This window comes from Oryza sativa, chromosome 11 (assembly GCF_034140825.1).
Source record: "Oryza sativa Japonica Group chromosome 11, ASM3414082v1".
Classification (NCBI taxonomy): Eukaryota; Viridiplantae; Streptophyta; class Magnoliopsida; order Poales; family Poaceae; genus Oryza; species Oryza sativa.
Window position 1 is genome coordinate 8451331 of NC_089045.1, and position 17733 is coordinate 8469063.

The 17733-nt window shown below is 41.1% G+C and overlaps 1 protein-coding gene across 1 annotated transcript; it reads right to left on the reverse strand.

Moving 5' to 3' along the window:
* On the reverse strand, positions 1-8578 carry LOC4350201 (la-related protein 6B). Its single transcript, XM_015762236.3, has 10 exons — positions 8011-8578; positions 6257-6338; positions 4610-4704; positions 4195-4266; positions 4042-4121; positions 3842-3938; positions 3116-3163; positions 2951-3019; positions 1646-1789; positions 1-747 (listed from the first exon to the last, which is right to left on the reverse strand). Exons 1-10 carry the CDS (start codon positions 8410-8412, stop codon positions 361-363), a joined length of 1476 nt encoding a protein of 491 aa, XP_015617722.1. The 5' UTR covers positions 8413-8578; the 3' UTR covers positions 1-360.
* Between the last annotated feature and the right edge of the window lie 9155 nt (positions 8579-17733).

The window sequence follows — 17733 nt, forward strand, 5'->3', positions numbered from 1 at the left end:
TACAAGAAACATCATCACATTTTACTATGTTCTCCTCCCCTATCTTTCTGGAATCAACTTTTACTACTACAATCTTACAGTCAGGGCGGCAAAAATGGTAAAAAAAAAAAAACAGAGCTGCAAAGTGACAGGGAGCACACTCAGGTCACTCACTCACACCGAGTCACACAAACGGTGTGTGCTCTACCTGTTTCAGAAGTAGTACTACACAACAACAGCACACGGCAGAAAAACGTGTATATATAGAACAAACAACAAAAGGAGGCACGCTTCCAAGGACAGACTTGTAAAAAAGACAAGTCTCTCAACCGCATCTCTTTCTATCAACATGACCAACAGCAACATTGCGTGTTTCGAGTTTCAAGGTTCGCTACCGGATGATGCGCTGGGTGTCGTCGTAGATGTTTGCGGCTTCCCTCTGCCCATGGCGAACCCGCGTGTTCCGTCAGGCATGCGTGGCCCTGGAGGCTGCTTGTTTGCTCCTGCTGGTGGCTGTGGCTGTGGCTGTGGCTGTGGCTGTGGCTGTGCCTGCTGTTGCTGCTCGTTCTTGGCAGGATGGTTGGATGGCGGCGTTCCAACTGGATGGGCGGCGTTCCGGTTGTTGCTATTCTGATGATTATGCTGCTGATGGTTGTGGTAGCTCTGTTGATTGTTGTTGTGGTAGTGGTAGCCACGCCCTCGGCCTCTACCTCCACGGCCACGGCCTTTGCCACGCCCTCGTCCCATATCCCCAGCGCTCTCATCAGGCTGTACAGAAACAAATTGGTTTCAGATCTTTGGGAGTATAGTTTCTTTAACAAGCTTAGATGCACAACCCAACTATTAGGTAAAATTTTTACAACCAATCATGAACCTTCAAATGAGAGAGAGAGAACCATTCATTGTGATGTAACTAGTTATGTTTTTGGCATGAGCTGCTTAAAGAAAACACTATATGTTCAAAGGTAGAGCCCATATAGACACTTAGATAACGCATGCTTATTTAGAGACTATACCTTTACAATGGTGTGAGACAACAAATGCTCTAAACCATATTGATCCAGAAAAAAAATATATTACTATTCTTTCCTTCTTCACACCCTCATACAACAAAGTTTCCATTTTATATAGGTTAAGAGTCGTTGCTAAGCAGTTGTTAACAGTAGCAACGATGTTTGCCTCTCCTCGCTTCTCTCTTCCATGTCAGCGAACATTCCTAACTAGTAGAGAACAGTATGGTCTCTACGTTAATTAGAGGCTATCACGTTACAATAGTTAAGACAATACGGTCTTTAACCATTAATGTACCAAAATACTTTCTTACTAGTCATCTTTCCTTTATTAGACTCAATACAACGAAAAATTTCCTAATAAATGCTAAGAGTCGACTCTATGCCGTTGTCATGCGTAGCAACCATCTTTCTCTTTCCTTCTTCCTCTCTCTTCCACGTCACCAAATATGCTTGCATAACAATAAAGAGAGACCGCTAATAAAGACCATGGTACATGCCCTAAGAAACCCTTATTAACACCAGTGCCACAAATTGTGCTCATATTTGGAAATAAGTTTACGCACACTTGGAAACTCTACAGCAGTAAAGCACTGTTTTGTTTCTTTTTTGTGTTTCCAAATAAGGGATTATACAAAGTAAAATGGAGAGCTTACCAATTGCTCTCCCTGTGCATCTGGTGTTTGCAGTGCTTCTTCTCCATGTTTCTCATTTGATTGGTTAGAAGTGGAGACATCATCCTCTACACCATGTCCATCATTGATATCATGGCCACCCTTTTTCCCTTTGCCTCCCTTTGTCTATACCACAAAAAAGGAACATTATATAAAGGTAAAGAGAATTCCTTTCTTTTGCATTGTGCAAACAAATTAAAGAAGCATTTATGGCATGCATTAAACTACATAATCATTTTGAGCTATGCAACCAATTTAAGGATAGCACTGCGCAAATAAATTAAGATAGCACTGCGCAAATTGATTACACTATATAATTGTTGCAGTGAACACAAACAAAAGAAAGGAAGGATTGATGGCATACACTAAACTGATGATGATGATTATGCCAATTGTTGTATACATATTACTGATAGAAAATAACCCAAATAGAAGGGGGATACTTGTTACTTGAAGTTCGAATTAAGTCTGAACATGGCATAAATTGCGCTCACAGAAAATTAACATGAATTGTCCACGCTGAGAACATAAAAACATGCTTATTTTGGCACTGAACTGCTTGTGATCTTTTAGTCAAATGGCTATTTAGATAAATATGACTTCTCTGTTGATCTGCTGCCATGTTTATAATTTCTTGAGTAACTGGTTATGTTCACACATATTAGCAACAAGTTAAGATTATGACGTTGAAAGTTGAAACACGTCAACCTATATACCACGGTACCAAACTTTCCCTATATTCTTGCAAATGCATTCTCTAGACCTGTCTATAATATATTGGACAATATATGAGGTACAGGGTCACCAACTCCCCATATTTGATCTGTTATTAATATTCGTGGAGAGTTGGGATCAAAGTGGGGTCACCTGCAAATTGGGGGCATAACAACTGAAGTGTATTTCTTTTCAAGGTTACTTGTGCCATACTTGAGAGCAAATCTGAAATGTAACGCTATTATGAGTGCACTAGTGCAATCCCCTAAATCTTGCGTATTTAAAGCTGGATAGATTAATGGACCTCATACTCTTATTAGATGTTCCAATGGATGTTAAGTGCCATACGATTGAATCCGTCCACATGGTTTGATCCATTCTAATAAGGATTAGATTTAAAATCATGGTCTCTTGCCATTAAAGCAGATTCATACACGGCAAAACCAACTAAAGTTCTCTCAGACAGGTAAAGCAACACATACATAACAAGTGCGCATTAACATGACATTTGCATATGCACTTAAGCACCAAAGTACTGAACTCTCATGTGCAATTGACTAATCCAATGGTTACCATGCAAGTATTCAATAATCGAACTCTCAGCCCATTTCTCCAGTTCCTCTCATCATTAAGTTCCACGATCTGCATAGGATGAAGAAAATATCAGAGATGATGCATGTGCAACAGTGATTACCATGTTCATGAAAATATTACAATGCATCATGTAATGGTCCATACCGCTTTCTCAGCATCCTCTACAGTATCGTACTCAACAAAAGCATGCAGCTGCCAACAAGGGGAAAATATATTAATCCAACAAGAAATCAATGACAAAAAGTGTAGCACATATGTCGGCCACAACAAAAATGGAACAAAGAAATAACCTTGTTAACAAGGAATATTATTCATTTGAGCCAAGTTAATTAATATCTTATTATTACTTCCTATGTTTATCCATCATTTCATCTGGACCTACATCGAAAAAATAATGAAATATTTCCCCCCTAAAAATACTGAAATGAAATAATGAATATGCATGCACATATATATAGAATATAAAGTTTTTTTTTTCCTCAAAACACATCAGATAAAGCAAAATATCGACCGTGTCATGATTTTATTCATGCAATCTAGTGCAAACAGAATAACCATAGGTCAAGATGGCAATTGGGTTTCCAGAATTTCCTGCACCATATAATCAGACTCTGAACCCCCAATCAAGGAACTGAGATGTCTCACATGTAAGGACCAGTGTGTTGTAATGGAGTTAACCCACTAGGTTTTTTTCTAAATCCTCATTAGACTCTTAATTTCCATAAATCTTTTGGTAGTTGTATTATGCTCAATAATTATTGCTACTGTGCAAGAATACATTGTTCAGGGAAGATTACTACAGGAATTACTAGAACTCAGTGATCAGTAACAAAGTGGTGTTTGAGTAATGGAAATATTAAAAGTAATTACCTTGTTAGCAAAAAGCATATCTAGCTTGGCAGATCTATTAGTAACTGGACCAGTGCCATTTGGGGTTTGAGGATAGCATGTTCGAATTGTCTTGACACTGGAACATAACAAAACATCAATCTAAATAGAAATATATAGATCAATTATTTTATGATCGAAAGGAAGAGGAGCATATTACATTGACCTAGATAAATCTTTACCTGCCAACAGTTGAAAAAAGCTTCATGAGATTCTGGTAACAATGATCATCTGGAAGATTTTCTGCAACAACGATTCGGGCCTACAAGACAGGTGAAGTGTTCACCTTACTGTCTAGCATTTTTTTCATAAAAAGCAATCTAGGATATGGTTACCTGGAGCTCTTCTAAATCTGACTCTGTAAACGGTTGCTCACGTTTTACTCTTGTTCCATCATTACTAACAACCTACATGTATCGCCAAATAGTTATAAATTTATTGCAGGCATAAGCAACATGCATTTTGCAGAGGAAAGACATAAGCAGCTGTAGTTGTATGTTGTCACTATTCTGATGCCTATGACTTACGAAGAATTGCAACCCATTGGTAAACAAAACAACTTCAGAATAATACGTACTCCCTCCGTCCAGCAAAAACCAACACCTGGCAATGAATCTGGACATAGGCTTGTCCAGATTTGTTGCCGGGAGTTGATTTATTTTCTAGGGCGGAGGGAGTACATTACAAGATCAAGCATTAAAGCCACAGGATATAGGTATAAGTGTATAACACAATTGTAATGAAACTTACGAGTTTTGATGATGTCCGAAGAGCTGAAGCAAGCATTGCATTACTTTGTATCAAAGCCTTAATCTTCTTAAAGCCAGCAACAACTGATATCGGAACTGCATTAAGTGAGATGACACGTCAGTTTTCCCTATAAAAAACAGATTTATATTGGCTTGCCCTAGACCAGTAGTTTTATTTCATAACTTCTTCTGCTTATGTGAGTAACTGCCTTTGGTTTTTCAAACTCATTTTTTCCTAGATCCACTTTATTAATTATATCATTTTTATAAACTTGCTTAGATACCAAACATAACTTGTTCCCCACATATTAAATGTACAAACAAACTTCGCAAAAAGAAAATGAAGAAGTACTGAAATAAACATAATTAGAAAACTGAAATGTTGGAGTTGTCATCTGCACTGAGACTAGTTAGTTGAATAATAAAGAGGTAGATTATAGTTAGCAACACAATACTATTGTTCTACTAATAGCTACTACCTCCGTCCCAAAATTTAGCTATTTCTAGCACAGTACCTTGTCCCAAAATAAAGCTATTTATCCACCTACCTATTCCTCTCAACAAATCACAACTATTCTCTTTCATCTACTTTCTCTTCTCAACCAATCACACACTTCTTCCAATCATTTCCACCTACTTTCTTAATACCCGTGCCAACCTAAAAAATGCTTACATTTTGGCACGGAGGAAGTATGAGCTTAATTTGGAAATATAAGAAATAAATTACAAGGACTCATAGAAACCAGTCTATTGCACACATATGAAATATGATAAGATATATAAAGATTTATGTTTTAATTTTGAACTAAAAACACTGTACCAGTTGGTTCCTTTACTACAAATTAAAATATAATGAATCAATCTTATCCTGATTATTTAACAAAAAAAATATCCTGTTAAGACACATACTCCCACCTGTAATTACATGTCGTTTCGAACATCAACTCAGTCTCCCACTCCCAAACGCAACTTTGGCCACTAATTTCTATTGTAGTATATCCATAAAATCTACAGAAGTTACAATATTATGGAAGTACATTCAGGGACAACTTTACATATATGATTATCATGTATCCGGTCTATATTTGTTCAAAGATATTCATACTAAGTTTTGAAAGCTTGGCCTAATGCTTCTTCAAAACAACAAGTATTTGTGAGCAGAGTGCATGAGAAAATGCATCTACCACATGAGCAATGCAAGATATTTAATAAAACATAGAAATTCTAGCATATGAGAATATAGTTTGTAAAGTTGATTAAATTATCTTCATTGTCTTTGATGGTAAACATAATGTTGTTTCTAATGATGGAACAAAGGCTCTAAATGTTAGTCCCTCCTAATAATATTTGTATCATCTGATCACTTTAGATTAAAAATTGTCACCTTACATTTACATATGCGTGCATTCCAACTTTCCCTGTACTTATTCCTCTAGCACTACACATTTGGTCAGACAACGGCCTGTTGACTTAGTTTTCTAAGGCAGATCGGTCGCATTGGATAAAACCAAATGATTGTCTAGGTTAGCCTGTGTTGTCAAGTGTTACTGGTATTTGTGAAGAGAGGGGGTGCTATAAAAGGAATAAAAAGAAACACGTATAATTTCATTCTGGAAGAGAAGGCTTCAGATTGAAAAATTCAACTCACCATATCCTTCTGGATCCTTGGTAATGAATCTCATCAAATGTTCCGTAGTGGCTAGATTTATATCACTGAAATAGTACTCCACCTACAATATTTCAATTTGTGAAATAAGACATTGTAGGAACTAAAAAGGTAAAAGCAACAGCATTCCTATTTATCAGGGTTTAACAATGATCGCTAGAGGACTATAAGCATGCAATTCTCATACTGGCTATTGGCACCCATATCAAACTAATTAGAAAATCAACACTATCCGAACTAAAAATGTAAGGTAAGAAGCACCAAGGGATAGGTAAGTAGAGATTTTCAAAACATAATTAATAATCTAAATGGAAGTGCTCCATCTGGTTGTTGTTAACACTTGGCATTTAGGGCAGGAGGTAGAAAAACAAGGAATGGGTTCTAGATCCTTTAATCACTATTCATGTTCATCTATCCATTAATTCCTAATTCTCTTTTTATTTTTTTACTGTGTGGGCCTCTATTTACTCCACTCCATGTTTTTTGCTGCTGCTGCCTCTCTCTCCCTTGTGTGCAGACCAAGCATGCATGCACAAAAAAGGTACAAGCCTACCACTAACTTTTGCCAATAAAATTGCATGCGTGCAGAGCTAATTATAGGACCTTCAGTGGAAGAAGCCTGAGAGAACCAGAATATCTGGTTTTCTTGAACCTCTGGAATCAACCCAGAACTACAGCTATTCTCCGAATGGATGTAGTAGTAAGCTGAGTCATACACACAAATCAACACATGAAACTATTTAAGTTGGCAAGATCACACCAAAGAAACTGGATAAATTTTCAATCAGACAATACACAACCAAACAATTGGGCACTTTAGTGGCAAGAAATAGGATCACAAATTGTCAAAAAATAAAAACAGACAGTTGGTTAAAACTGACAGAAATAACCACCATGCATGTCTACAAAATAAAATAAGCATGGTGCCTGGTAAAATAAAGGAAAGTATTGGCGGTAAAAAAAAAAGGTTCACGATAACATCACACCATGAGCTTAGACTAGAGTAGTTGAGCATTGAAGAATGAAGATACACCACACACACACCCCTAAATGTTCACCATAAGTAAATAACTGAAAAATTGCCACCGTAACTGATTATAAATAGCATGAAGTACATTAGGTTCGGAGAGCAGAAGATAAAAGAATAGATTATAAAAACATAAAAACGATAGATACTTAGGACCTTAAGTCATAAGTCGAAACACTACACAGAACAAAAATTAAGGAGCAACCTGAATTTTGGCTGAGTCACTACCTTAGGGACAACAGCATGAACCAAGAGACATCCCCTACAGACATTACCACCAAGCAAACAACACGGGAATACCTAATACCTTGCAAGCTGCAACTACCAGCAAGCAAACATCACAACAATAATTAATACATAGTAAGCTGCGAACAATTCCAACATAACGGGAATACTTGATCCCTAGCAACTGCAACTACATCCATATACTGATATACACCTCTGACTGAGTGCAATCAGAAGTATAGCTCACTTCCCACCCACCACCCACCAAAGCAACCAGAATGACTTTTCCTGTTTATATTTGATCCAATCCTAGTAGTATCCTAGTGCATCGAACAATCTGAAGTTACTAATTTTCTGATTTACTAAGGCATCACTAAGCTTCCAACATATTAGTGCGGTAGTTTGACTAAAAGATGACCCAATCTCCTCCCTGATCTAATCGCACCAATCGAATAGGGACAACGCAGCAAGACGGAGAATCCACCTGCTTCGTGATCTTGTGCACCACGTCGTCGGAGATCCCGTCCCTCCCCGACTGCTGCCCCGGTGGCGGCTGCTGCTCGGCCTCCGCCTCGAGCTCCACCGGCGCACCGAACCCGCCACCCCCACCGACCGCGGGGTAGTACTCGAACGGCGGCGGGGGCGGAGGGGGCACCGCGGCGAAGAACGCCGCGGGGGGAGGGGGCGGCGCCGCGGCGAACACCCGGATCACCTGCGGCGGCGGCGGCGGCGCTGCCACCGCCGCCTGAGGCGGTGCCGCCGCGGCGCGCGGCACGAACTCCGGCGCCTGCGCGTTGAGCCTGCTGGAGGAGCCGCTCCGCGGCAGCTCCCCCGGCCCCTCCTCCTCCGCCGCCTGCGCCGGATCCGCCACCTCCTGCTGCGACATTCTAGGGTTACGCTCCCCGCGCCAGCTACTACCTGCTGCTGCGGCTACTACTAGCTCAGTGGCAGCAGCGGCAGTAGTAGTAGTGGGCGTGATTAGTAGTAGTGGTAGGGGTAGCGACAAGAAGAGCGCGCCGTCGCCGCCGCCGTGGAGAAGGGGGGAATTTCTCACGGTGTCGCCGGCGAGGTCTGATATTTATAGCGCGTGGGGGGAATCCGGCGCCGCGGCCACCACCCGCTGCGTCCGATCGGAGAGGGGGAGGGGGAGTCAGTGGACCCGGCGCACGGTGGAATAGGGGCATGGAACGTACGATCAGCCTCGGGATGCGTGGGGGAGGAGGGTTGGCTGGTGTATGGACGGGGCGTAGGAAGCGGTGGCGGTGGGGGGATCGGAGGGGAGTGACTGAGGGGTGGGGCCCAGGAGGGTAGGAGGAGGATTGGATCGAAGCGAGGCGAGGCGGACCGACCGCACCCGCGGATCGTGTCCCGGTGTCCGTGGAGTTTGGTTGCTCGTGCTGTCGTGCGATGCGATCGTGCGCGCAGGCAGGACACGCAGTTGGATCGTGCTGTGTTCTCTCTTGGTCACCCAGGTTGCTCTCCCTTCGTTCCAAAATAGGTCCATTTTTCTCTAATAATAGTTGAATGAAAATTAAGATTTCTGTGCACGTCTTTCAAACTGCTAAATGATATGTTTCGTGTGAAAACTTTCTATATGAAAGTTGCTTTAAAATATCATACTACATCCGTCCTAGAATACTTGTCGCTTTGAGTTTTTTTTTAACTTTTGATCTTTCGTCTTATTCAAAAAATATGAAATTATTATTATTATTATTATTATTATTATTTGCTTTATTATCAAAAGTATTTTAAGTATGACTTCTCCATTTTTATATTTGCACTAATTTTTCAAAAAAGACGAATGGTCAAACGTTACAAGAAAAAAAGTCAAAACGGCTACTAATTTAGGACGGATGTAGTATTAATCTATTTTTTAAGTTTGTAATAATTAAAACTCAATCAGTTATACTTTAATACCACCTCGTTTTGTGTAAAAAGTTTAATCTTCATCTTTAGGAGAAAAGAACAATACCAATCTAATTAAAATACTGACTAGCATCCTATTATATTCTAAATTTAGCATCCTGTTATATTCTAAATTAATTTATTTAGGATGAAAGGAGAGTGGACAACTATAAAAGATGGTACATCTATGCGAGTTGAACTGAACCAGAGGGGTAAAGGCTGTTGTCGGTACTTCTGAAGTTATTTTCATGGATAGCCTAGATGGTGCGGAGATTTTTTTTTTAAGAAAAAGAAAAGTTAATGTGTAAAACCACTATATGACTCGACTGTTTATTCTTAGAAATAAATTTATTTTTACACATAAATTATCAGGAGTGTATGATTTAACCATTTCTATTATGTTATCACACAAATTCACCCATCGTAATTTCTTCTTACACGTCGTACGATAGACTGATTTTTACATTGTCATGGTCGGAATCACATATCATAGTAGGCGGAAGAAGGTGCAACACGGGGCAAAACAGACGCGTGTGCGACACATCTCACGCGGCAGTGACATGAGCAGCGTGTGCCAGACGCGCTACAGTGGATAGAGGATTTTGATTAAGATAGAAGTTGTTAAGTTAGTTTGAGCTTATTAGGATTTGGATTTATCTCTTCAGCTGTAAGCTTATAAAAGCACAGGTTATATCAATAAGAAATCAAGCCAGATTCAATCTACTCTCTCATCTCTCTTTCTCTGTTTTCTCTCCTCGTCTCTTCTCGGCGTCGCCATCACGGGGCGACCCTCGTCCCGTCAGCCGCGCCCTCGTCTGCCCACATTCCACACATATCCTATACGCGCTCTTCCTGGAGCTCGTGACAACTTAGTATCAGAGACTATGGTTCAAGGTGACTCCTCAGTCGATAAGCAGCCGCTGCTGGAACCAACGAATGCCGTCGCCCAACCTCCAGGACATGTCCGACGTCCTTTCCGGGCTTTCACTCTTGGCATCCAAGTGCGATCTCGCAGCCCTTCGTTGTTCGGTGGCCGTGGTCACACCCCGGCTGACGTCTCTGCAGCAGCACCAAGGGTCGTTGTAACACCCTGAAAATATTGGTTTTTAAATACGAAATTAAAAATTCAGAATAACCAAAAAAAATCTTTTCAAACTTCCTTGCATACTGGAATTTATTTGATTTTATCTTCTGTGTTTTTCATGCTATGCATAGGCTAAAGGACAGACGTCTGAGAATATGCGTGTATGTTGATTTCAAACATTATTTATTCAAAGAACCATGATTATGTAATATATTAATATTTGAAAATACCAATTATTTTCCTAAAAACCCTTCTCTGTATACTTCTCTGTATATTAGAATCCCTCTAATATATTTGTTCTATACCTAAAGTTATATATATTACAATTTTGGATAAAAACCCCCTGAAGGATAGTATGAAACAAATACTATTTTACAAGGGAAATATAACTTTGACTATTTTCCAAGAATCCTTGAAAAAGGAATAAGTCCTTTGGAAAAACTTGCAAATAATACCTAGTAGTAAAGTATATTTACTAAAAACTCTATTTGCGAAATATAATTCCTAAAAGGCTATTTTAAAAGAAAAGGCTTTCTCAGATGAAGTCTGATCTCCCTCTTTGAAAGGCCTAGCCCAGCCTGCATAGTAGAATTTCTGTTATTTGTGTGTGTTTAGGTTTGTGCCAAAGATCTCGATTAAATCCTAAACTCTAAAAGGTTGTCCTCTGTTTGACACCCTCTCCTTTCCTTATTCTCTCTGTCTGTTTGGTTAAGCGCCCCGGTGCTAAACTAATCACAGACCCGAAGCTCTCTCCTCCTATCGCAATATTATCGCTCTCTCTCAAACTTTTATCTACGGTTAATTTAGAACCACTATGTGAATTGAAACTCGATGATTCCCTCGAACACCTATAATCGATCGACGTATTTATTTATTGTACGTTGGTTTGAATATCCTCGATTCTATTCCTGCTGCGACGATTGGATTTGTATGCCACCCGTCGTCCCTAAAACCCCTTTGTGTTACCGTCGTTTGTTCGTGCAAGCGGCCAAGCGCTCACAGAGAAATCCTAAGACAATCGATGAATTCGTTTATTGGGCGTTAATCCTAAATCCCTATTTGACAACGCAGTGTATCCATCCAAGCAAATTCAGGGAAATTGCTAAGATTTATCCTCGCACGTCTAAATGTCGAATTTAATTCAAAAGTCCATATTTGACAATCCGAGTGCAATCCAACTATACAGCACCGTGTACAATCCAAACTATAAATATACAGTCCATTATGCAGTCCAATTATACAGTACCTTGCACAGTCCAAATTATAAAAAAGAAAACGAGCACAAAACGATGGAGGAAGGGAGCGAGTACTGTGTTCATGAGTGCTTGGAACGTCGCCGGCGCGTTCGTGAGCCCGCACGGCTTCACCAAGAATTCAAAATGCCCTTATGCGTGCGGAATATCGTCTTGTGTACATCGGCGGTGTGCATCCTGACTTGGTAGTACCCGGAGTGTTGTAGGTCGAGCTTGGAGAAGTAGCGTGCACCGCGCAAATCATCGAGCAACTCGTCAATGTGGGAATGGGGAACTTATCCTTAGCCGTGCCACGCCCAGAAATTCACAAGTAATTTCCGAACTAATTTATGCATTAAAACCCTCATCCAGGAATCAGCCGATGTATACAAACTGACAATTTAATATACAGATTCATCGAAATAACTAAAACGATAAATACTTACATAAGAGGCACTTAGTCCTCACCATGAAGAAAACTGCAGCGGAAAATAAAATCTAGCGAAGCTTCAGCTCCACTCCCACAGGCAGCTCAACTGGGGTAAAAGCCAAATGTCTTCTCCTGGATCCTTTTTCTTCAACTGAGGTTGATTGATTATTGCAAGGTGAGTACATGGAATACTCCGCAAGCCACACAGCAAGTATGCAAGTGCACATGGATACCAAAGGATGGCATAATATAGGGTTCATTTGCGAAAGCAGCATTTAGCAAAGAGTTGAGAATTTATAAAACAGTAGAGTAATTAATCATCCATATTAATCAACACTGAACAGCACACCCATGCTGCACAGGCCCAACCAAACCTGAACAACCAACCCCGGTCGTACAGATCAAACCTCCAAACCAGGAATTATCCATTCCAAAATCAGGAGTCAAATTAATTATCACATTATTATCATTAATGAGTAGCGTGAGACTAATCACGAAAAACATTGTTAGACCCGCCCATAACCGCGGACACGGCTATTCGAATAGTTTTACTCTGGCCAAAGATGTACCACTGTACCCACAAGACACGATTCCGCACATGTTGCCATGCCCCGAAGTACCACCACGGCACTGCAAAGGGGGAAATCGTGACAATACCCTTCACACAACACAACTCACCACAGTGCACAATTCCTGGATCATAATCTCCCCCTCAAAACCAGAGGCAATGGACTCCCCAGCGACCCCCACGGACTTCTCGCCGCTTCATAGTCTGGCACCCCGTAATGAACTATGCTATACAAAAGGTAAAGCCGTTGCCCACGCTGGCTTGTGGTTGGCACGGTTAATGTTTCACAACAGTAGCTCGCGAACTGGTCCTTAATTGCCATGAGCACGACCTTCAAAACCATGTGCTCACAACCCTCCCTTAATCATATTTTAATTATCAATTAATTATCATAACACGATTGACCATCGTGAGCTACCATTAAATATAACCATAAGTAATAGTGAAGCATAATTTATCCCATTAATGAGCTAATGTTTCTAAGCACGCCTAAGCAACTATAAATAACGTCTAGCTGAACCAATCCAATATATAAGGTCCATGCTAGTCAAATTATAACCCATAGGAAAATAAAGTCATCTTCGGCCATAATTAAATGGGAAAGGCTCACCACCCGATGACATTCTAAAATAATGCATAAGTTGAAATAAAACATTAGCTTTAAACGGGTTCAACATGCTCAAAGGGTTGTTTGGGATCTGTGTGACTTGCCTTACAAACAAGCGTCTTAAATTCATCTTCAGGAACTTCTCCAACGAACAAACGATCCTCCGAAACAACGGGAAAACTAAACCTAGAACGCAAAATGAGAAAAAAAACTAATAAAAACCAAATAAATAGTACAATTAATCTTCATAAATGGGTAGAGCTTGAATTTAGATGAATTATGAGACTTGAACGACCTCATTCCGAGTTCGTACGAATTAGATATGAATTTTACAAGATTTAATTCCAATTAAACCTATTAAAGAACTATTCGAAATTAATTAAATCATTTACAAATGATTTATAATGGAGATAAAAGATTAAAGCAACCTCCGGAAATAGATTAGATCATACTTGGTAGATGACATATATTAAAAAGGAATAATATGTCATTGAAAAGAGATGACAAATTTATATTAATTTTGCAATGGCTTGAGATGATGCGGATGTCAGCGATGACATCATCACCGGCGGATGGCTAGGTTTAAGCGGCACACGGCTACGATACGGAACAGCAGTGACGGCACAGCACGACAGCAAGGCGCAGCAGCGGCAGCGACTCAACAACGACTTAGCGAGACGGCTAAGCGGCAAGCAGTAGCACACGGCTAGGGTTAGGGCAGCGGCTAGCAGCGGACAACAGCGGGTGCGGTGCACGGCAATGACCGGCTCGACGCTAGGGCCAAACAAGATTAGATTAAATTGGATTAAGTCCCTAGGGATAAACTACACCGGTAAACGACATGGGAGAGAGGAGAGCTCACCGGAGAAGACGACGGCGACGACCAAGACGACGACGGCGAGGGGTGACAGCTAGCGGCAACGGCGGCTAGGGTGCTGGAGGAGGCGGCTAAACAAGAGGAGGAGGAGGCTAGGGGCGGCTGCAACACAAAAAAAAACAGAAATAGGAGGGGAGAGGACGGCTTATATAGGGGAAGATTGAATAGGATTAAGTGGGGCCAATGGAGGCACGGCAGAGGGGGAAGGGCAGGGGAGGCGTGCGCGGCTGGGAGAGGGGAGAGGCGCATGACTGGGAGGAGGCCGAGAGGAGGAAGGGAAAAAGATACAGGAGGAGAAGGTTGCCTAGAAAGGAAAGGTGGGGGAAACAGATGCGGTGCCGTTTTGGGAAAGGAAGAGGAAACGGAACCAGAAAGAGAATAGAACTTGGCTCGTCATACAAAACGAAACCGCGGTGGCAAACGGGGTCGGTGGATACAACCAACTGTGGACAGGGAGAGTGAACCAGGAAGGATTGACAACCAAAGGAAGGAAAGGAAAGAATTATTAATTACTGAAATGATGTTTCATTTATTAAAAATACTTCCAATGCTCAAATAAATCCAAGAAAAATCCTGAAAATACTTGGGCACACAAAGTATTTAATAAAATTTTATCTAGCTCAAGTTTATGTTCAAAATTTTCATAGATTTTATTCACACACTTGATTTAATTATTAAATAAATTCTAAAAATTCCTTTTTCACAACAATTTATAATTTAGCGATTTTCAGGGTGTGACAGCCGTCACCATGTTGAGCGCTTGGTAGTCCACACAAAGACACCAGGTTGCGTCGCTCTTGCAGACTAGGAGCACCGGGGAGGAGAATGGCGATGTGGTCAGCCGGATGATCCCTTGTTGGAGCATGGCAGCACATTGCCTCTCCAATTCATCCTTCTGCAGCTAGGGGTAGTGGTATGGTTGGACTGCGACTGGCACCGAATCGGATTTGAGATGAATTCGGTGATCAATGGCTCGGGCAGGTGGCATCTATTGACGGTCGTTAGAAACCAATTTCAACCGTTAATATAACTAAAATAAACGAGAACTAGCTATGTTTGCAATGCATATTTATTTTAGAATAACATAGTTCCACTTGTATTTGGAGTATTAATTGTTTGCAGGGATTAACATATAAATTGAGAAAAATGAGTAAAACTCACTCCTAAGCAAGCTTAAGGATAAGATGGGCCCACATGTCAGGTATAACCATCCCGAAAACCGCCATAACTGCCACAACCATCATAGGGACCCACCTGTCAGTGACCCTGGAAAGTTTGGAGGCCTGCTAGGCCGGCCCAGGTTCGGTCGAACCCTGGTTACACCGGCTCCAGCTGGCCTTACACGTGGATGCTCCTGATGGCTTGCTGATGGCGGTTGCAGGGCATTTTGGACATTTCGCGTAGGCTACAACTGTCATACCTGCCTATTTAAGGAGGAGTTCAATTCATTCTCAACACACTCAAGCAAGACTTGATCTCTCTCTCTCTCAACTTTAATTTAGTGCTCTAGTGCTAAGTAGAGTAGTATAGAATAGTTCTTGGAGTCCTTGAGTCTTCAGAGGAATTCAGGTATGGCTCTAGTAGTTTTTCTTTCCTCTTTATATATTCTCGGTACTTAACTTTGTCTGAGTATCGGTTTTACTTTATATCTATGTCGTTATAATTGTGTGGTTAGCCTACCAGAGAGGTACAATGGTGTAGATTTAATGTCCGATTATACGGTTACTCTATGTCATTCATGGGGATATAGAGTAGTATTTAATAATGTGGGCATGGTGTTTAGATTATTAAATATCATTATTTGGGCATATATGCTGCGGGACAATAAAGGTGGACCGTTGATGGTGATAACTCAGTATGGGTATTCCTCCACGTTAGTATATATTCCTAAGAAAATTCCTTAGGGAGGATACTCTTCCATATTTAGCCCCGGTTGGATGGCCATGACAGTTTGTCGTAAGAAACTCAGCAAACTGGGGTGGTTTCTCGAACACCAGGAGGGCACTGTTAGGGGGTATTGGCCGCACAGTTGTATACTAGTAGATGTGGACTAGAATTAAGTGTATATTAGAAGTACAGAAATTGATTGCTTTTGTATTTCTTCCACATAGCCTAGGATTTATTAATGAGAGAATCAACGTTCTTCTACTTCGTGTCGCTTTACCCATATATATGATTTAACCCTGCTTAGACTTTGATTATACAAGTGAAGTATATAAATTGTTAGCATAGTTCTCTCTTATAAATCTTCTCTTGGGATTAAATAAATACGATACCTTGGAATATTTCCGGGTGAAATGTTACAATGGTATATTTCTAGTAATGTCGTTAAGAAATACTAACAAGCATTTCTGACGCCGTTGCCGGGGAAGATTAATAAACATATTACTATAAGCTAATAATTTTATATGCATTACCTCTATATGGATCACTATCCTTTGCAGGCTAACCTTGATTGTTTTCACTTGTATTGTGAAAACATTTTAGTGTATGACTGGTTTCAACTTACTGAAAAACTTCAAGGAAAACCCAAAAGTTTTCTTCCGGAGTGTGAAGCCGCGAGTCGTCCCACCAAAGAAACTCTTCCGACCAAGAAACTAGCCATCCCCGTGCCACTAAACTTTAAGACTATGACAGAGAAGACCCTCCGTGAGTTTGTTGCTCCCACCGTTGACAACGTGCTGCAAGTCAACCTGGGGGATGACGACTTTGACTTGAAGACCAGCCTCATAACAATAGCGTAGGCTAGCCCGTTCTGTGGCAAGCCAAACGACGATGCAAGTGCACACCTGCAGCAGTTCCTGAAAATCTGCAGTACATACACCATGAAGGGTGTTAGCCCGGACACTGGCAGGTTGCGACTGTTTCCGTTTTCCCTTATAGGGAAGGCAAAACAGTGGCTTTAGGCCAATCGTGCTACAGTACATACATGGGACAAATGCTCAACTGCATTTCTCTCGAAGTTCTTCCCGATGGATAAGACAAATGCCCTTCGCAGAAGAATCTCAATGTAATACCCCCGAGTTTCGAATTAGTGTATTTTGGGAAATATTATAACAAACACGCAAAAATTCAACTTTAAACCGTTGTTCCAATAGGCGATTAAGAACCGTGGATGTGTAGGGCTCGCCGAGCAGTATGAAATAGACTATAAGTTTGTAGTAATCGGAGTCCGATCGAAGTCCCGGCAACTGAATTGATGTGGGCTGTTGGATCTCGTTTGTAATCTCTTTATATAACCAACAAAATTAAAACAAAAAGAAAAGGGAAAAAGGAGAGATCGAGGGCCTGAAACCCTAGCAGCCACTGCTCCTGCGCCCCTGCCGCTGCTGCTGCTGTTCCTGTCACCGCCGGCACTGCCTCTGCGTCGCCGCCGCTGGTTCAGCCGTCGACATCCTTCGCCGCCAAGTGAATCCATCTGCTCGTATCCTTGGTCAGTTGCTGCTGCTGTTTTCCTTGCTGCTGCCGCCTGTGCTGGTGTTCCTTGCTGCTGCTGCTGCTGCT